Consider the following 22,527-nt stretch of genomic DNA (forward strand, 5'->3'; position numbering starts at 1 on the left):
AGCACTTTAGAGAGTGGTTTTAAGTTATTTAAGCTGTGATACACTGGTTTTTCAATATTGTTTTACATTAATAAATTTTGGCCCAAGAAAATAATGAAAACTAATATTGGAAGGACTGATGCTGAAGCTCCAATACTTTGGCCACCTGATGCCAAGAGCTGAGTCATTGCAAAAGACTCTGATGCTGGGAAAGATTGAGAAAGATTGAGGAGATTGAGAGAAGGGGACAACACAGGATGAGATGATTGGGTGGCATCACCAACTCAATGGACCTGAGTTTGAGCAAACTCTGGGAGACAATGAAGAACAGGGAAGACTGGTGGGTTGCATTCCATGGAGTCACAAAGGGTCGGACAGGACTTAGCAACTGAACAACAACAACAACAATATATAAAACAATCAAAATTTACATACCATATCCCAATCAACATTTCGGAAGAATGGGTGTCCCTGAATATCAGCAAATCCTGTTTGTGGATGACAACCCAATCGTTCCTTTGGGTCCTATGGTGGAAATGTTTCAAGAGCTGGGTGAATACTCTGCATCAGAATAAATCACCTTTGTGACCTGTGTTTTGTGTCTGTTATATGATACCTTTATGTCTCAAATCAGAATGGTCTACCTTTCATTTCTAGAAAATATAACACTAGATACTCAAAAGGAGTATCTGACGCTTGTGACAAGCAAGGTTTCCTCACAGCTCGTCTCCAGCTATCCTTGCAACTCAAGTGGAGAGATGTCACCACACCTTGCTAAAGAAAAATGGGAAGACAAAGAGAGCAGCAGAATTATTTGGGCAGCATCCAACTCTTTCTTTGACACGGGCTGGAGTGATACTCAAAACACACAAACCCCCGAACTTCACCAGTTTGGTTTTAGCTCAATTTAAAAGCCCTGTGTCCAATTATAGCAACAACTGTAATTTGTGTGCAACAACGATACAACCATTATCTGAATCACTGGACTGAGCAGCAGCCTGCAAATTATACGACTATCGTGAATGAGAACAAGTTCTCATTTTCCTCTGTGGCAAAAGGCATTCTGCTTTGCATACTGACACTTCTCACCTTCATTGTTCACTGTGTTAAAGCTAAGGTTTCCAGTTTAAATCTTTCCTCACATAAAATACTCATTTAAACCAAGCTTGAATTTCTTATTTTATTAAAACTCATTATCTTATTTATCTCAGAAAATAAACACACATCAACCTACTTTCTAACCTACCATTTATTTTTAAACAAGTTTTTAAAAGTAAGAGGATGGAAAACTGGTTGGTGGTGTGGAAAAAACCTACACATTTGGTGTTAGAGTGTTATGAATAAAAATAATTCAGAGTCATAATTTTAGATCCTAAAACTTTTCTAAGGACTTCCCTGGTGGTCCAGTGGCTAATATTCTGTGCTCCCAATGGAGGGGTCCTGGGTTCAATCCCTGGTCAGGGAACTAAGAGCCTACATGCTGTAACTAAGACCCCATGCAAGCAAATAAAATAAATAAAGATATTAAAAAAAAAAAAATCTTCTAGCCTATCAACTGTGACAAACAATGACAGAAAGGTGTTCAGATTTTTTAAAGAGACAACATTTCAGCATTTTTTTTGAAGATTATCTAATTATAGGATGGTGATAAGAGAATCTGCAGGGAACACTACTGCACCAAGTACTCAGTAAGTTAAAACATTCTATAATAATAATCTAAAGGAAACTGAGAAAACAGAGATGGAAGTACAATTGAGGCTATCCCCAAAGATGCAGTTTTTCTCTAATTGAGCACATGGTATTTTTTGTTTACATTAAAAACACCACACGTATGAGCCCACACACTCTGGAGCCTATGCTCCTAATAAGAGAAGCCCCTGAGTGCCACAGTCAAACAAGAGTCCATGCAGCAGAGTGAAGACCCAGCGCAGCCAAAAAACAAACAAAACAAACACCATGGGTAATATAGAGCTAGGGGTAAACTAAACTGGCAGAATGGAAAGGACGACACATCTCAGGATCTCATTCTGTCCAGGTACCCTTTGGTGAAGAGACACGTTCCAGATCTAATGGGAAAACTATACACTTTTATGTTTTGGAATTTTATGTTGCCTGAAACTCTCCTTACCAGTGCCATTTGTATAGAGGTAAATCACTAACAATTTTATATACAATTTATACCTTGTTGAGGAAGCTCTTCAGGACACTTGCAGCTTTTACAGATAAAGAACGTGGTATGCGAATTTGTTTTTCCAAAATAACTAGAAAGATAAAATTTACAGCATTATTATAATTAACTTTTACAGGGTTTTCATCCTTATATTTTTATTATAAGATATTTAAGGCATTCTAGCAGAAAAAAACAGACATTACAAACACTATCTAAGCATCTTGTGTACCTTCCCAGTCCTAGTCCTTTCCTTCCTACTCAGAGAAGGCCTCTACTCTGAACAGTTTTAATCACTACATGTGTATGTTTTATTCTTTGACTACCTTACTGTGTCTCAGTTGCCTTATCTGTAAAACTGGAATAAAAAGAATACCTGATTCATATGGGTGTTGCTGTTGTTTTCTATTTTGTTGCTAACTCGTGTCCGACTTTTTTGAGACCCCATAGACTGCAGCCAGGCTCCTCTATCCACGGGATTATTCAGGCAAGAATACTGGAGTGGGTTGCCATGCCCTCTTCCAGGGGATCTTCATGACCCAGGGATGGAACCTGCATCTTCTGCATCAGCAGGCAGATTCTTTACCACTGAGCCACCAAGGAAGCCCTCATGGAGTGTTATAAGGTTTAAACAGGTTAGTATCTGTAAAATGTGTGGCATGTATTACTATATTTGATTGGATTAGACTTTGCCAAGTTATTTTCCAAAGCTGGCATGTCAGTTTTCACTCCATCCACAGAGTTCCAGTTGCTTCATATCCTCACCAGCACTGTTATTAACCCTTACCAGCACTGGTGTTGTCAGACTTTAAAATTTTTGCCAAATGTGTAGGTATGAGATGGAAGCCCATTAATTTTTAATGTGCACACCCCTAATTAAGGAGGTTAAAAGCCTTTCCAGGTTTTCCACAGCAAGCTAGATTTCCTATTACATGAAGTATCTATTCATTTTCTGTGATGGCCTTAATCATTAAATGCAGAATTTTGTGGCAATTTTTGCACTTCTCTGGACTGTGTGCTCGGGGTCCTTGTGCTTGTCTGCTTGTTTCTGTTCTGTTCAGTTCTTTGTGTTTCCAGTTGTGGAGCTTTTTCCTTCACCTTGTGATCCTTTTTATCTCCTTAGTACTCTGCTTTTTCCCATTATCGCCCTTGGATTTATGCATTCAGCATTGTGGTCCAGGTGAAAAGACTGCCCTCTCCAGCCACACAAATCCTTCTTCCAATCTCTGTGATGTACAATCTGAAGTCACCTTTTTGTTACATTTCTGAGTATGAGAAGGTAACCGGCAAACGGGACCAGAAACTAAGCAGTAGGAAGGATAGATCAAGACAACAAAAACAAACTCAAAGCCCCTTGTGTTCAGGAGTATATTGTCCAGGTTATTCTTCCTCTTTCTTACTCAAAAGTAATAACTAGAGCTGTCTTCATTCATGCTTTAGGATGGGTTATTCACAGAGGCTCTGTAAAATACTGCAAATTACCTTGAAAAAGATAATCCTCTGTGTTTTGATCAGGGTTATCGGAGCTCCCAACAATATCAAATGGAGACCTTCCTGCCATCATCTCAAACATTAGTACTCCAAGAGCCCACCAGTCGACACTGAAACCTTCAAAATGAAATTTTAAAGCAATAAATTATCCATTCCACATTCTAAAATGTCAGTAATTTGAGATTAATTTTATTGCATAATTAAAAAAATAAACATAATGAAAAACTAAACTTGAAATGCATTATAACGATCATGGCAGGCATCAAGGATTACAAGAACATTTCACTTATTAAAGAAGGGAGGTAACTAAATGATAAGTTTAAAAATAAAATATAGAAAATGAAACACGAGTTTCTCTTCCCAAATATGTTTGTTGGTTACACTAAGCTGCAGAGACCAGTATTTCTATGCCAAATTATACAATTATCCTGTACACTTTGTCCCACCAAATATGTTTGTAATTCCAGACTCAAGAGCCTGCCTCTAATACTTTGTTTTGAAGACATAATTAAATTGTATTTGAAATAACCTTGCTTGGTGTGAAACTTGATCTTCTGCTACCTGATTAAAGATCCTGAAAGGACTTTGGAACCAGATTACAAGCAGCTATCAGAAATAGCCATCCTCCTTTACAACTGCTGAAATCAAAGGGCCAGAACCCAAAGGGCCAAATGTTTTCTTAAGATAAACACAACCTCTGGTTTCTGACAAGCAGGGAATCTTTCCCCCATCTTTCAGATTTCCTAGGGGAAATAGCCCAGGAAATCTGAACAATCTTATAGAAGTTTATGATTCTGAAATTACATGGTTGATTAAATCCCAACTCTGCCACCTTCCTGCAACATGACCTTGGGCAAGTTATTTAACTTTTTGTCTACCAGTTTCCTTGTTTGTAAAATGTCAGTTAATTGTGCTTATCTCATAGGATTATTAAGAGGATTAGATTAATTTAGTTAATATATGCAAACTGCTTAGCATAGTGCCAGTACTCTTAAGTGCTTGCCACTAATAAAATATTATTCAAATTGGCATCCCCAAATACTATCAAAGTCCCACTGTCTCTGATTTCAGAATTTGGAGTTTTTAATAGGTTTTAAGAAGATTAAGAAAGTTTATGTTAATAAGCTTAGTATTGAAATACTACAGTGTACTATAAATTGGCGTCACATCTAACCACCCTTCCGTCACATGGCCAAAATACCACCAAATTATTACCATAATCTTCTCCTCTTAAGATTTCAGGAGCGATGTAATTAGGAGTACCACAGAAAGTGCTAGTTGTATCTCCTGGCCGTAATCCTTCCTTTTATTTAGAAAAAAAAAAGGGGGGGAAGAAAATAATAAGATGTAAAATTTGTTTTAAATTTATCTTTTTTATTTCATTTTCATATAAGGTTAGCATCTCTAGGTAGTGTATTGAGGTTAAATAAAATATTACTAGCACAGCTACCTTTATTATTAAAATCACAGGCTGCTACTAAATACCTTAAAGAAAACTTGACCTCATTAGATACGGTAGAATTCAACTCAGATAAAAACTGCATTTAAAATAATTTATATTCAAGTAAAATTATAATATAAAAATTTAATTTATAGGAATCAAAGGAAGCATATTTTATGAAGAAAAGCTTTTAAATCCCACTTCCTAACACAACCACTCCTGGCATTGTGCTGTTTCCCTTCTGGTCATTGCTCCTAAGTCACACATGTATTGGTTTTGTATTTTAATAGCTACAGGGTAGAGAAAATTACGGTAGAACACACTAACAGGCACAAATAGAGAAACTGCACAACAAATGGAACAACGACCAAGAAGCTAAAACGAACTGGTGGGCAGCTAACGACACAGCCTCAAAATCCAACCAGTAAAAACGGACAAAATCATCAGGAGGACTTCAGAATCCCTGCTGTTGTCTGAATGTTTACGTGCCCCTGACACTCACATGCTGCCAACCTAATGTGACAGCACTGGGAGGTGGGGCCTCTGGGGAGGTAATTAGGTCATGAGGTTGGAGCCCCATGGTGGGATTCATGTTCTTATAAGAGAAAGACAGCTAGCTCTCTGTCTGTCTCCTCACCATGTGAGGATACAATGGGAAGACAGTCGTCTGCAACCCAGGAAGGGTACTTTCAGACACCAAATCTTCCAGAACCTTGATCGTGGACTTCTCAGTCTCCAGAGCCATAAGAAATAAATGTTTGTTGTTTAAGCCACCTAACCCCATTTGAATGCAGAGTTCCAAAGAATAGCAAGGAGAGATAAGAAAGCCTTCCTCAGCGATCAATGCAAAGAGATAGAGGAAAACAACAGAATGGGAAAGACTAGAGATCTCCTCAAGAAAATTAGAGATACCAAGGGAACATTTCATGCAAAGATGGGCTCAATAAAAGACAGAAATGATAGGGACCTAACAGAAGCAGAAGACATTAAGAAGAGGTGGCAAGAATACACAGAAGAACTGTACAAAAAAGATCTTCACAACCCAGATAATCACGATGGTGTGATCACTCATCTAGAGCCAGACATCCTGGAATGTGAAGTCAAGTGGGCCTTTAGGAAGCCTCACTACAAACAAAGCTAGTGGAGGTGATGGAATTCCAGCCAAGCTATTTCAAATCCTGAAAGATGATGCTGTGAAAGTGCTGCACTCAATATGCTGCACTCAAATTTGGAAAACTCAGCAGTGGCCACAGGACTGGAAAAGGTCAGTTTTCATTCCAATCCCAAAGAAAGGCAATCCCAAAGAAGGCTCAAACTACCGCACAATTGAACTCATCTCACACGCTAGTAAAGTGATGCTTAAAATTCTCCAAGTCAGGCTTCAGCAATACGTGAACCGTGAACTTCCAGATGTTCAAGCTGGTTTTAGAAAAGGCAGAGGAACCAGAGATCAAATTACCAACAACCGCTGGATCATCGAAAAAGCAAGAGAGTTCCAGAAAAACATCTATTTCTGCTTTACTGACTATGCCAAAGCCTTTGACTGTGTGGATCACAATAAACTGTGGAAAATTCTTCAAGAGATGGGAATACCAGACCACCTGATCTGCCTCTTAAGAAATCTATATGCAGGTCAGGAAGCAACAGTTAGAAGTGGACATGGAACAACAGACTGGTTCCAAATAGGAAAAGGAGTACGTCAAGGCTGTATATTGTGACCCTGCTTATTTAACTTATGTGCAGAGTACATCATGAGAAACGCTGGGCTGGATGAAGCACAAGCTGGAATCAAGATTGCCGGGAGAAATATCAATAACCTCAGATATGCAGAGGACACCACCCTTATGGCAGAAAGTGGAGAAGAACTAAAGAGCCTCTTGATGAAAGTGAAAGAGGACTGAAAAAGTTGGCTGAAAGCTCAACATTCAGAAAACTAAGATCATGGCATCCGGTCGCATTACTTCATGGCAAACAGATGGGGAGACAGTGGAAACAGTGTCAGGCTTTATTTTGGGGGGCTCCAAAATCACTGCAGATGGTGATTGCAGCCATGAAATTAAAAGACGCTTACTCCTTGGAAGAAAAGTTATGACCAACCTAGACAGCATATTAAAAAGCAGAGACATTACTTTGTCAACAAAGGTCCATCTAGTCAAGCCTATGGTTTTTCCAGCAGTCATGAATGGATGTGACAGTTGGACTGTGAAGAAAGCGGAGCGCCAAAAAATTGATGCTTTTGAACTGTGGTGTTGGAGAAGACTCTTGAGAGTCTTGGACTGCAAGGAGATACAACCAGTCCATCCTAAAGGAGATCAGTCCTGGGTGCTCATTAGAAGGACTGATGCTGAAGCTGAAACTCCAATACTTTGGCCACCTGATGCAAAGAGCTGACTAATTTGAAAAGACCCTGATGCTGGGAAAGATTGAGGGCAGGAGAAGGGGATGACAGAGGATAAGTCGTTGGATGGCATCACTGACTCAATGGAAATGGGTTTGGGTGGACTCCAGGAGTTGGTGACGGACAGGGAGGCCTGGCGTGCTGCGGTTCATGGGGTCGCAAAGAGTCGGACAAGACTGAGTGACTGAACTGAACTGAACCTATGGTACCCTGTTATAGCAGCCGAGAGTGATAGTACAATCCCCAATCATGACAGGTGATTTTTAAAACATCTGTATATACTTAAAAAAAAAAAAAGAAAGAAAGATCATACAGACAAAAAATTAGTAAGCAGACAGAGATTTGAACAAATGCTAAAGTTTAAAATATGTATAATATATACACATAAAATACATATATGTGTGTGTATGTGTGGGAAAAGGGAAAAGGAGGGAGACAGAGACTTCTTGCATGCAAAATAGAGATTATATATCCTTTTTAAAGTACATGTGGGATACTGACCAAATACAAGGCATAAAGGAAATTTCAACATATTTCAAAGCACTACTATCATTCAGACTATTCTCTGATCAAAAGGAAATTAAATAAGAAATCAACGATAGGAAGGTAGTCTACCAAAATAGCCAAAACAATTTTGAGAAAGAAGAACAGAGCTGGGGGAAACATGTTACCTGACTTTAGATTACACTACAAAGCTAAAGTACTGAACAGTGTGGTACTGGGACAAAAACAGGCATATAAATCAATGGAACAGAAAGTCCAGAAATAAACCAAGCATTTATGGTTAACTATTCTATGACAAAGGAGGCAAGAATAGGCAATGGAGAAAAGATAGCTTCTTCAATTAGTGGTTTTGGGAAAACTGGACAGCTATATGTAAAAGAATAAAACTAGAACATTTTTTCCTACCATACACAAAAATAAAATAAAAACAGATTAAAGACCTAAATGTTCAGACTAGAAACCACAAAACTCCTAAAAGAAAACACAGGCAGAACACGTTTTGCTATATACTGTACCAATATGTATATTTTTTATGTCTCCTAAGCCAAAGAAAAGCAAAAATAAACAAATGGGACCTAATCAAACTTAAAGTTTTTGCACAACAAAGGAAACCATTTATAAAATACTACTAGAATACTACTCAGCCACAAAAATGAATGCGATTTTGCCATAAACAACAACATGTATGGACTTGGAGGGTTCTATGTTTAGTGAAATAAGTCAGACAGAGAAACAAATACTGTATGCTATCACTTATATGTGGAATTTTAAAAATAAAACAAACTAATGAATATAATAAAACAACAAAACAGACTCACAGATATAGAGAATAAGCGAGTGGCTACCAGTGGTGTGAGTGAAGTTGCAAAGTAGAGGTGGGGGATTAAGGGGTACAAACTACCATGTATAAAATAAATAAACTACAAGGATATAGTCATTGTTGTTTTATAACTATAAATGGAGTACAATCTTTAAAAACTGTGAATCAGGATGTACAGTTGAAACATACAATACTGTAAATCAACCACATCTCAATTAAAATGAAAAACAATAAAAGTCTAAATAGAAACTGAATACTACTAAATATACAATTAAACATCTGCTCTTTTTTACTTTGTAAGCATGTAATTTCCCATGTAATTACAGATTTCCTATTATTAATGACTACAAAATTCAACTCCAATATATGTACCTAGAATTTAACCATTTCCCTATTGTTAAATTACATGGTACAAAATTCCAAACAAAAAGAGGGAGAAAATACAGACTAAAAATCAAGTCTTCTTCCCATTGTTGTCTGACATACCCAGTTTCAGCTTCTTAGGGACAACCACTGTTATATGAGGTTCTTATGAATTCCTGAAGAGATATTCCTGGCATGGGGTATGTATTTTTCTTCAGATTTTATACTATTATATATAATACTAATATAAATATCTATAAGAAATACTTAGTAGTATATATTGTGACTTCAAGGATTTTTTAAGATCCCTAACAGGGGTATATGTGTCTAGGCATACCATGGAGATACTGCAGCTTGGTTTCAGATCCCAACAATAAAGTAGATATCACAATAAATTGAGTCACATGAATATTTTTGACTTTCCAGTACACGTAAAAATTATGTGTACACTACACTGTAATCCATTAAATGTGCAACAGCATCATGTCTAAAAATGAAATGCATACCTTAACTAAAAGATACTTTAAACACAATATTGTAAATCAAATATATTTCAATAAAATTTCTTTTTAAAACTTTATCGCTAAAAAATGTTAACCATCATCTGATAACACAGGGTTGCCACAACCTTCAATTTGTAAAAAACACAGTATCTGTGCAGCACAGGGAAACGAAGCACAGTAAAACAAGGCCTGCCTGCACGAAGAAACATGAATGGGATTTACGCTGTTTTGTATTAATGGCGATGGCCTGCCATACAGTGATGGTTTATGACATGCACTTGTAGGGTAAGAGTCAGAGGCAAGGGATGCAGTCTGTTTGTTAACCTGTAAAAGAGCTGTACTAAATCATTCAGCTTTGGACTGGATATCTGAATGTAGGTCCATCAGCTAAATTACTTATAGCATAAAATACACATTATTATGAAATCCCCCTGTGGATAAAAAATAGCTGGAGGCATATCAATTTATAAAACAGCTAAAGTTTTCAGTCAATAAAAAAATCAATATTCATAAAATATTTCAAACATAACTCTGAAGATGTTAATTGCAGTTTTCATATGTCTCCAGTCATCACTATTCTCTGCATTCTTTATGTAAAAGCATCTAGTGAGAAACTGAAGAAATTAAATTAAATAAACCTAAAGAAAGCATTTCTGGAAAAACTATGGAAAAAATCTTAGTGTTTTAGATTTCCCAAAGAATAATTATAAGGAAGAGAAATTCATCTAATATTTGCCTAAGGTCAGGCTTTAGTCAAGTTTAAATACTGACTCTTTAAGTCATAAGATAGGAACATTGCAATTTCCAGGGGACTTATTTCCCATAAGCTTTAACTTTGGGTGTAAATGTGATAGGTTGGAAAAGAGACAAAGTACTGTTGGTAAGGTCTCTGAACATAAGCTCAAATCCTGGGATTATTTCCTACTAATAACATTAAACAACTCCTGGAGGAGGCGGCAGAAAAGGAGGTAAGTGGAACAACCAATTTAAAGAACTACTGAAAAAAAAACCTCTAAGAGATTTATCAAAGATCTTGATTAAATTGATTGAGGATCTCTGGAAAGAATAAGAGTATGTAACAAACCAGTATTATTTTTCATTAAGAGTAACAAAAGATCAAGTAAGTTTTCTTTAGTAATATCCTCTGGGCAAAATAGGATGCCCAAATTTCTTTGAAGAAAAAGAGCCAGGCTGGGATTTCCCTGGTAGTCCAATGGTTAAGAATCCACCTGCCAATGTAGGGCACACAGGTTCGATCCCTGGTCTGGGAGGATTCTATATGCCACGGGGCATCTGAGCCCCTGCAATACAATTACCGAGCCCACGAGCCTACAGCCTGTGCGCCATAAGAAGAGAAGCCGCTGCAATGAGAAGCCCGTGCACTGCAACTAGAGAGCAGCTCCCGCTCGCTGCAACTAGAGTAAGCCTGTGTGCAGCAACAAAGACCCAGTGCAGTCAAAAATAAATTTTAAAAAATTTATTAAAAAAAAAAAAAAGAGGCAGGCCCTAGAGGCACTTCCTTCAGGTGAATGGGGAAAGGCAGTTAACACATTCACAGGCTTGCTACCACATTTACTGTGTAAAGAAAATTCTGTCTCAGTTATTTTGATGAGAGTAGTCCCCTACACATTTTCTGAAAAACAACTGGACTTTTAAATGAAACACTGTTACAAAATGAATAAAACACTCAGAAACAAAGGAAGTGTCCTGAGAATAATTAAAATTCTTAAGTTTGCTCTATTGTACTTTACGTCAGATATTTAAATATGAAAAAATGTTAGATTCCCTGGGAAAATCTTGAGTGCACTATAAAGAGTCACAATCAACAGGCAAAAACTTGGAAGATGATATGCAAGCTGTTGTGCTAAAGTTTGGGATTGTAGACAGTTTTTACCTACAAATTTTATTTAATAGTAGCACAACTTTCAAGATAAAAAAATATAGACAATGAAAAGAAATGAACTTTTATAGCACATGTAACTTCATAGAAAATGTGGAATTTCATAAACGGATAGGAGATCAGTACAGCTGTCTCTGTTTAGGATACTTTTTGTCATTCTAGCACAAAGTAGCAACTATTTCCCCAGTTTTGAATATAAAGTTATTTGACCAAAACAATTTCCTGAGCTGCTGATCTCAATAAGAAACTTCCCTCACCTTACACATGCCATAGTCAGTGAGTTTAATGTGTCCTTCAGAGTCCAGCAACACGTTGTCCAATTTCAAATCTCTATAAATTATCCCTCGTTCATGAAGATAATTTAATGCTAGACTGATTTCTGCAGAGTAAAATCTAAAATAAAATGAGAAATTAACTCATTTGATTCAAGTTTTTTAAATCATGTTAAGTTTCTAGAGGAAGGTATTTAAATCCTACTTCCATCTGCAAACCGGAACATCAAAATCATGTCAAAAGATTTTTTTCCTCTCAATGTTTTTAGAAATAATACCAAAACACAAATTGAGGTGACACTGTAAAAGAGCTGAGCCCCAAACACAATTATAAAAGTTCCAGTCTAAATTAAACCCATACTTTTCATAAAGTTTAATTTGAAAGTCTCAAGCAGGGATTCCTAATCTGGGTCCTTGGATGGACTTCAGAATGTCCACACTCCCACAATTGGATACAAAGTCGCATGGACATCTTCTATAGTTTCCATAGTTTTCATCACTTCTCTAAGGGACAAATGACCTTCCAAAAGGCCAAGAACCACTGACTGGTTAAAAATGGAAAGAATACTGAAAGCTGACCACTCAAACAATAAAACTCACACCAAAATTCTAAAAAAGGAGTTAAATTATTCTACAACAGGAAGACATTTTCAGAACTGCCACCAACTCGTTGGTGACAGGAAAATTTTTGACCTGAATAAAGCTGCTTTGGTGAGTATTATCGTGATCATGTTTGGAGATGTGTAAAACACACCTTCTAGCTACTCAATTCTAAAAACAAGGAACTTGAGCCCTTATCCTGTATCTGGTTCCTACAAAAGCAAAGATGGTATAAAACCAGAATGGGTACTTTAATAAAATAAAAACTAGGCTACTTTCCCTTAGTCCAACTGAACAAACAAGGAACAATTACTGGCTATATCCACAATTCAAAATATCATCTGTGGCTTTGCTATGAAGGGTGACCATTTGTTAAAGCTGAAATAAATAATGAACATACAGTAAATTAAACAACAACAAGATAGATTAATACACTTTATACCTTCCTATAAAATTGAAGGCTACTAACTTTTTTTGATAAGAAATATCAATGAATAGCAAGATTTCCACTAAATAAGTTATTTTTTTAAAATGAGTCTCTAACCTTTGTTAAATACACATACAAACTCACATGCTTCCTTTTGGCATTACTCTTGTGAAGTGCAGAAGGGTAGAATTATTTCTAATTATGAGTTAAAAAAACAAAACAAAATATGGCACTGATGGCTTAAACTTCTCATCCAAGGTCATGATCCTTCCCCACCAAAGTCCTCGAAAAACTATTTACTATCTTGTATAATAATATCAAATTAAGGGCACTATACAAATGATATTTAATACTCTTTTCCCTTATTAATCAACATATATGGAATCAGAGTGGGGGATGCCAAAGGCAGAATAATTCAGAAACTATAACTATGGAAGAATAGTCAGATTTACATCATAGGTTAAGAGGAATTGTTTCATTACTCTCAAGGATATATGAACAATAACCTTTATTCTATTTTATTTCATCTTATTGGCTGTGCTGTGAGGCATGCCAGAGGGATCTTAGTTCCCTGACAGGGATTGAACCCAATGTCCCCTGCATTGAGGGTGCAGAGTCTTAACCACTGGACCACCAGGGAAGTCCCAACAATCATCTGCTAACGAAAAACTGTCAGAGATCACTGCATACATAATAAGATTAATATGTGTTTATAAATCCATTAATTATTTCAGTGGCTGATACTGAATAGACAAAATATTTGAAAATAACTGAGCTTAGTAGACTAAAGGTTTCCCCTTGAATACTGTTTATACTTCTCAACTGCCTATAATTGTATTATTATATATGTAATATATAATGTATATATGTAATATTACAATATAAATTCACTTTTAGCTCAGGCTCTACATGATTTACAAAGAATTAGTTGGAATCAAAATAAATGATCTATCTACTGTTTTCAACCACTGGCATACAAAAAGTCCCAGAACTCCTTCTACCAAAATCCAACACAAACAAATGATAAAAACAAAACTTACCTGGCATGCTCTTCAGGAAGTTTCCTTTGCCGTTGCATATGAAACATTAAATCTCCTCCATTAACATACTCTATAACAAAGAACAATCTAAAACATAGGAGAGAACACAAGAGACCAAGAATCCAAAATAAGGCTGTGTCACTTCTGCAGTTTAAACACTACGGAGACCAGCCAGAGGACAGAGAACATTCTACAAGATTCACCCTTAACAAACACTCCAGGAATTTGGTGGAGACAAAGGGTGACTGCATTAGAAAGCTGTTTAACCACAGAAGAGACAAGAAAGTAAGCCAGAAAGAGAATAATTCTGTAACTTGCTACTTTCATTCTCAAGTAGTACCACTTGCAATCCAGAACTCTCACTCCCGCCCCAATTTTAGAATGTGCAATATAAAGTCATTTCCAATTGTCACTTAAGGTGAAAGAAGTTAGGATTTACCACCTAATTAAACTCTAGGAAGTTTTAAGTCCTAAAACTAGAATTTTGCTGATATTTAAAAGGTTGGATTTCTACTTTCTCCTGCCATAATTATGACTTTTTTTTTTTTGGTGTAAAGCAGGTAATTTCCTAATGCTGATCCAACAGGAGTAGCAGGCAATTAGAAGCACAGTACTGTTGTGTCTCCATGGGATTTCCACTTCAGGAATTACTATAAAAAGGTTCTTATTGTATAATATACCAAAATGTTATTGTGTCAAACCCAGGAATCATTCCATTATCTTTCAATCTTACCTGCTTTCTGTCTGAAAGCAAGAATGCAGTCCAACTAGAAATGGATGATTGGACGCCTGTTCAAAAACATGTTTCTCTGTCTGTACCCAGTCAATATCCTATTTTAAAATATGAAAGAAATTTATGTCAAACTAGAATGACAGTATCAAAACTATGACAAATTTGTTCTTAGTAATTCCATTACCATAAATGCAATTATTGACTAACTAGGCTAAACATCAAAAGCATTGATAATCATGAAATAATAATTTATATACAAAGAGAAACTACTACCCAGCAAATCTGTCAATATTATTAGAGTCTAGCAAACTTTTACAAAGCTCAAGTAGTTTCCCTTGATAATAATATGGTTTGATGTTTATTTTTTAAAAATCTAATAATCATCAGACAACTTTAAATATACCTTATATATTAAGCAGTCTGAAGCATGTATTTAGAAAAGCAGACAGAAACAATAAGGCACAAACATTGACATGTTTTCTGATATCATACACTTAAGCCAATGTAATAGTTTAGAGGTAATAAAACATCATATTGTGCTTACCTCATCATCATTGACAAGCTCTTTTTTCACAACTTTCATTGCATAAATACGATCTGTTTTTTTCAATCGCACCAACAGTACTTTAGCATAACTTCCTCTTCCTATTACTCGGAGCAAATCAAAATCCTGAAGACCTAAACTGGAAGAAGCCTTGCCACTTTCCCTGGTGTTCATTGCCTGTTGAGAACATTTATATCAAAGAGCCATACCTGAAGTATTTTGCATAACACAATATACTTCTAACACCTAGTTACACCTGTAAGATTTTAAAATATTTTCTGATTTAAATTCTTAATTATTTTCTTACATCAACCCAAATGATACAATCACACTCCTTAAGAGATAGGATAAATTCATGAGTTGAGGTCAGAGGGGTGGTGTTTGGAATGAAGAAGAAGCTGAAACCTGAGAATCTTTAAAAGATGTCTTTAAAAGAATCTGATAACTTTGGGGTACGGAGGCAATGAAGATACAAGCAGAAAAAAAAAAAAAAATGACACTAACTTTGGTGACCAGGAGATTGGAAGTATCACTGATAGAAAAAGAAAGTGTGAGCACAGGATAAGATTGGCAGAGATGATGAGATATGAGTTCAGTTTTTCATACCAAAGTTAGAAGTTACAGTGAGTCATCAAGATGAGTCTGCCAGGAGCTTAATGTATGAAAGCTGAGTTAAAACTACAGGCAGAAAGCAAGCATGAGGCAGCTCAGCTAATGTAAAACATTCTTATTTACACAATATCAAGGCTCCTTTGGAATGACAGTCAGCCCTGTAATTCATTCACAACCAGAAACTTAGGCTTCTGATACTTCACAGAGAAGACTAAAGATAATCTTTTATTAGATGCCTGCAAAATTCTCAGCATACAACTAATAGATGTACCCATGAGAATTAAGTGTGAATTCTCTGAAGTGAAGAGTATAAACAAAAGCAAGGAGCAACTTTTCAGAAAGATAAACTAGTAAGCACCAATGGGGGTGGCGGGGGGAGTGTTATGAAAACTGAAGGAGAATGATGATTCAAAAGAAAATGTAGAAATAATAATCTGACTTGGGAAACAAGGATAAATAAAAAGGAGTGAAAGAAACCAGATTAGGGCAGATTAAGAATGCAGAAAATGGTAAAAAAGATAAAGCAATGTATAGACTAAATATGGTTAATAGGAAACCATAAAAGAGAATCAAATGGAGTGAAGGTAACAGTTTCTTCACATAAACAATAATAAGTCTGAATGAAATGACAAAAGCCAGAAAACAATGGAATGCCACCTTTTAAAGGGCCAAAACCCCCCTCACTCCCGATGATCTACAATTCTAAAGCCTGTAAAAATAGCCTTCAAAATGAAAGTGAAATAAACACATTTTCAGACAAACAAAAACTAACGAAATCCATCATTAGTTGTTCTCACTAAAGGAAACACTGAGTTTTTCAGGAAGAAAGATGATCTCACATGGAAGCAGACACACAGGAAGGGCACAGAACAAAAAGAATAAGATGTGGATAAACCAAAGTAAGGACTGACTGTTCAAAAACACTAACACACACATGCAGAATTTTAAAATAGGACAGAAAAGCACTAAAGGCAAGAAGTGACCATGAGTGAATTTAAAGTGCCCTAAGGTCCTTGCATATCCTGGAAAATGGTAAACATATTAACAATTTGTACTGAATTTAAGTAAGTTATGGGTGTAAGCTGCAATCCCTAGAACAACCAATAATAAAATAGCAAAAGAATGTCAAACAAACTAAAAGAGATACAAGAAACTGAGATAGGAGATTAAATAGGTAACCAACAGATGTGCTTCAAAACAGTACAGGAGTGAGGGAAGTGAAGTCGCTTAGCCGTGTCCAGCTCTTTGGGATCCCATGGACTATAGCCTACCAGGCACCTCTGTCCATGAAATTCTCCAGGCCAGAATATTGGAGTGGGTAGCCATTCCCTTCTCCAGGGGATCTTCCCAACCCAGGGATTGAACCCAGGTTTCCCCCATTGCAGACAGATTCTTTACTGTCTGAGCCATCAGAGAAGCCCAAGAATACTGGAGTGGGTTGCCATTCCCTTCTTCAGGGGCTCTTTCTGACCCAGGATTGAACGTAGGTCTCCTGAATTTCAGGCAGATTCTTTACCATCTAAGCCAAAGGGAGTGAGAGAAGCTGGTAGACAAAACATGTACAGACAATTGTTTTAACTGGGTAATGGACACAGGGGGTTGTTATAGTATTGTTTACTTTTATTGATATTTGACATTTTCCATAATAAAAGGGTAACCCAGAGTAAAACATAATACACTTATCAAACAATGGAAAGAGAAAAGGAGGAGGTAGTATACTAGTCCGGGCGCTAGTGGTAAAGAACTTGCCTGCCAATGCAGGAGATGTAAGAGATGTGGGTTTGATCCCTAGCTGGGGAAGATCCTCTGGAGGAGGGGCATGGCGCCCCACTCCAGGATTCTTGCCTGGAGACTCTCAAGGACAGAGGAGCCAGGTGGGCTACAGTTCACAGGGTCGCAAAGACAGGACACAACTGATGCGACTCGGCACAGCACAACACAGTGCACTAGTTTAAACCTGTCACGGCCAGAAGTATATAAGGCTGAAAAACCTGAAAAAGAGAGCGATAAACACATTGTGGACACAACTAGAAAGGATTAAAAAAGGCTGTTTCTCAGAAGTCAAAGTGGGAGTAAACCATGTGAGGCATGCTAAATCTTACCATAAGCTTTTTTTAAAAAATTGGTTATCATTTTAATTCAACATTTTAAACTGTTTAAAAAAACTGATAAACTGTTTAACAGTCAGAAAAAAGATGGGCAGTTAAGATGTTTAATTATTTATACTTTAAATAAACCATTAGTCCGTAAAATGGAAGGATCGAGATTTTAGACAATACTACCAAGTATTTTCAAACACCATTCTTAAGCACATTGTAATTTTTACATTATGCTACCTTAAAATGAAATAAGTTATCCCACCACATCAGACTATTTAATTTAAATGATTTTAGTAATTTAATTAACAAATTAAATCAGAATAAAACTCTAGAATCACTAAAAATCATCCCTGTATTTTTCCAGTATGACCTAAAATTTAAGCAAGTCAATCTGTCACGTTTTTAAACTGTCACGTGTTGTTAAAAAGCTGATGCCATAATGTACCATAAGACTAATTATCTTACCTCCTTTTCTTCACCAACTTGGTCCAAACTCTCATGACTTGCAGGATTATATGGAATTACTAAAAACCCAATCCCAAACATTTAAAAAAAAAAAAGAAGAAAAACATAGTACACATTAACTAAGTTACACAAAATTTTCTCATTTAATTTTTCTTAGTTTTTATTTTTCAATAATTGTTCATAAAAAAAATAATTGTCCATCATTTAAAACTGAGTATCTGTCCTATTAATAACAAATGATACATAAATATCAGTTAAATTCTAATCTCTAACGAGGGTAAAGAGAACGAACCAATCAATAGCCACTACTGATTTGAGCAAACACTTTTGCTATTTTAAAATATATTTTTCTTCTTTACAAATTCCTTCTAAAAGGGTAACCTTATAAACCCTATTGAATTATATTAGTATGACTGAGACATAAGAGATGGAGGGTCTCTAGTTTGGACTAGATTGGAGTCTAGGTTTCTATTCCTTAAAGCAGCTGGGGCCAAAAAAGCCCACATTTCATGTAACTAGCTTCTTCCATGAAGAAGATGCCACATTCTGTCCTTCTAGAAAAAGCCCCTTTTTCTTGATTCACCCCAGATCAGGCTGCCATGTCCCATGTAATTGCTCTCCAAATTTCTCAGAGACATACTGAAGGTTTTGTATCTACTAGACATTTGAACTCACATGATCTTTTTTGAATTTTCTATACAGCATCTCTGTATCTTTTACATCATTTCTTCATCTCAGAGTTTTATTTAAAAATGTCACTTGAATAGAGTCAACAGTCCACAAAATCAATATGTCTTCATTATTGAAAAAAAGATTTGGTATATAAAGAGGTCTCAAAAGAAATTTATCTGAATTAAAGAAAACAGTCATTTGTTGCAGTTTACATAGCTGTCTTTTTAAAATGCCAAACATATATGTTAAATACTGTGATTGATGTTAAATCCCCAAAATATGGTTACTGAGCTTTTATTTGGGAAGAGTACAAATGTCTTTACATTGAGGTGAAAGATTCACATGAAGAAGTCTTTAAGTGACACTTAGTAGTGAGCAATGGTTTGTGCCAGTATCCTTCTTACCTGTCTGTGCATGGTCCGAGTGCATGGATGACTGGTCCATGGGCATCATTGGTTCCTATGATCATTTCCAAAGACACAGTACCTTAGTGGACTCTTTTTAAATATCAATACTTCCATAAATCCAGAAACAATATGATTTTGATGAGACATAGCATATTAAAATTTAAATTTGAAATGTAACTTAGTAAGGATTATATTACTATATACAATTTATTTTTAATTTTATTACATGAAACAATACAACATTCCTATGAATGAGGTAAAGCTAGTCACATTTTACAGATCGCAGAAAAAACAAAATTAATTTCAGACCATCAATTAGACATCCAACTAAACTGCTATATACTCTGATTTATTTCTCTTCTACACCATCTATTCCTCCTTTGAGCTTCATATACTCACTTTAAGTCTGGCAAAAGGAGTCTTAATATAAAGTTATTTCGCTGTCAATGAACCTCTTGAAATTATATGTAAAGATTCATGTAAAGATTCATTTCCCATTTTTTCCTGAAGATTTTCAAAGGAGTCTAGTGACCCACAAAAGGAAAAGAAACACCGTCAAGAAACTAACTGCCAACCACCTCAGGAACAATGCTCAGTTCGGTTCAGTTCAGTTGCTCAGTCGTGTCCGACTCTTTGCAACCCTATGAATCGCAGCACCTCAGGCCTCCCTGTCCATCACCAGCTCCCGGAGTTTACTCAAACCCATGTCCATCGAGTCGGTGATGCCATCTAGCCATCTCATCCTCTGTCATCCCCTTCTCCTCCTGCCCCCAATCCCTCCCAGCATAAGGGTCTTTTCCAATGAGTCAACTCTTCACATGAGGTGGCCAAAGAATTGGAGTTTCAGCTTCAGCATCACTCCTTCCAATGAATACCCAGGACTGATGTCCTTTAGGATGGACTGGTTGGATCTCCTTGCAGTCCAAGGGACTCTCAAGAGTCTTCTCCAACACCACAGTTCAAAACCATCAATTTTTCGGCACTCAGCTTTCTTCACAGTCCAACTCTCACATCCATACATGACCACTGGAAAAACCACAGCCTTGACCAGATGGACCTCTGTTGGGAAAGTAATGTCTCTGCTTTTTAATATGCTACCTAGGTTGGTCATAACTTTCCTTCCAAGGATAAGCGTCTTTTAATTTCAATGGCTGCATCACCATCTGCAGTGATTTTGCAGCCCCAAAAATAAAGTCGACACTGTTTCCACTGTCTCCCCATCTATTTCCCATGAATGATGGGACCAGATGTTTTCTGAATGTTGAGCTTTAAGCCAACTTTTTCACTCTCCTCTTTCACTTTCATCAAGAGGCTTTTTAGTTCCTCTTCACTTTCTGCCATAAGAGTGGTGTCATCTGCATATCTGAGGTTATTGATATTTCTCCCAGCAATCTTGATTCCAACTTGTGCTTCTTCCAGCCCAGCGTTTCTCATGATGTACTCTGCACATAAGTTAAATAAGCAGGGTGACAATATACAGCCTTGACGTACTCCTTTTCCTATTTGGAACCAGTCTGTTGTTGCATGCCCACTTCTAACTGTTGCTTCCTGACCTGCATACAGGTTTCTCAAGAGGCAGGTCAGGTGGTCTGGTATTCCCATCTCTTGAAAAATTTTCCACTGTTTATTGTGATCCATACAGTCAAAGGCTTTGGCATAGTCAATAAAGCAGAAATAGATGTTTTCCTGGAACTCTCTTGCTTTTTCGATGATCCAGTGGTTGTTGGCAATTTGATCTCTGGTTCCTCTGCCTTTTCTAAAACCAGCTTGAACATCTGGAAGTTCACGGTTCACGTATTGCTGAAGCCTGACTTGGAGAATTTTGAGCATTACTGTAATAGTGTGTGAGATGAGTCCAATTGTGTGGTAGTTTGAGCATTCTTTGGGATTGCCTTTCTTAGGGATTGGAATGAAAACTGACCTTTTCCAGTCCTGTGGTCACTGCTGAGTTTTCCAAATTTGCTGTCATATTGAGTGAATGCTAATTCAAACCAAAATGTTACTTATTCAATTCTGGACCCAAATTGAATGAATAAGAGCAAGAGAGGGTAAACTTGAGAAGCAGCATTAGTTACAGAGTTATAATTTTAAGGTTGCCTTAAAAATAAGCCCATTGGATTTTCAATGTGTTTAGCACACATCCTAAAATATCAATATAATCACTAACCCTGTCCCTTTTAAAGCCTTCTGCATTTATGAACTTACACAAGTCATTCCATTGACTAAGAATACTCAAGAATATATCAGTAATCTGGATAAATTATTTTCACAATTTCTGGCCTTCTGCTGCTTGTTAAGATTGGCTTTCAACCTCTCTAACCGTAAACCCATTTGTAAACTTACATGAAATTGCTAAATAATGCTAATACCAATGAACTACAAGTTAAAACCTACTTTCACAATGTCCAGAGTAGGTACTAAGAATAAATATGTTATAATCATTTTAAAACAGTGGTCCCCAACCTTTTTGGCACCAGGGACTGATTTTGTGGAATACAATTTTTTCACAGGCCCAGCGTGTGAGGGTTTCAGGATGATTCAAGCTCATTACATTTATTGTGCACTTTATTTCTATTAATATTACATCAGCTCCACCTCAGATCATTAGGCATTAGGTCAGGCATTAGGAGCCTGGGGAACCCTGTTTAAAAGATAACTTAGACAAATGCAGATCTTTTTAAAAATGCTCATCTTTTAATCCAGTAATTCTACTTCTGCATCCTTAAGGAAATAATAAGATTTATTTACCAGGAAGTTCACTATGATTTTCCTTATAGGAAAATTTAGAAAACAACTCAAATGTTCAATCATGGGGAACAGGTTGAATAAATTATGGTAAAGACACAAAAAAAATTATGCCAGAAAATGATGAAGATATAGGTATAGAAATACGAACAAAATATATTGTTCAGCAAGAAAAATGGGTTAGAAAACAGTAAACATAAAGTCTTATTTTTGTTAAAAAGTGTGTAAAAGAACAAGACATAAAAGCATTATATGCTTTCTGATGGATAAACACACCACCTTCTATGAAGTAATCTCAAAACAACTCACAAAAAACCCAAAAATCAGAATCTAATCAAACCTCTT

The 22,527-nt window shown here is 36.4% G+C and overlaps 1 protein-coding gene across 2 annotated transcripts in view; it reads right to left on the reverse strand.

Annotated features, from left to right (window-relative positions):
- PRKCI (protein kinase C iota) overlaps positions 1-22,527 on the reverse strand; it is a 69,256-nt gene that overhangs the window by 6,550 nt on the left and 40,179 nt on the right. For both annotated transcript variants that reach the window (XM_043473757.1, XM_043473758.1), the window contains exons 7-16: positions 19,435-19,489; positions 18,359-18,417; positions 15,183-15,359; positions 14,639-14,736; positions 13,906-13,992; positions 11,824-11,959; positions 4,853-4,940; positions 3,629-3,754; positions 2,161-2,240; positions 415-504 (exon numbers count right to left, since the gene is read on the reverse strand). In XM_043473757.1, coding sequence (XP_043329692.1) covers positions 415-504; positions 2,161-2,240; positions 3,629-3,754; positions 4,853-4,940; positions 11,824-11,959; positions 13,906-13,992; positions 14,639-14,736; positions 15,183-15,359; positions 18,359-18,417; positions 19,435-19,489 — 996 coding nt within the window. The remainder of the gene's footprint in view (positions 1-414; positions 505-2,160; positions 2,241-3,628; positions 3,755-4,852; positions 4,941-11,823; positions 11,960-13,905; positions 13,993-14,638; positions 14,737-15,182; positions 15,360-18,358; positions 18,418-19,434; positions 19,490-22,527) is intronic.

Source organism: Cervus canadensis, chromosome 7 (genome assembly GCF_019320065.1).
Source record: "Cervus canadensis isolate Bull #8, Minnesota chromosome 7, ASM1932006v1, whole genome shotgun sequence".
NCBI classification, from domain to species: domain Eukaryota; kingdom Metazoa; phylum Chordata; class Mammalia; order Artiodactyla; family Cervidae; genus Cervus; species Cervus canadensis.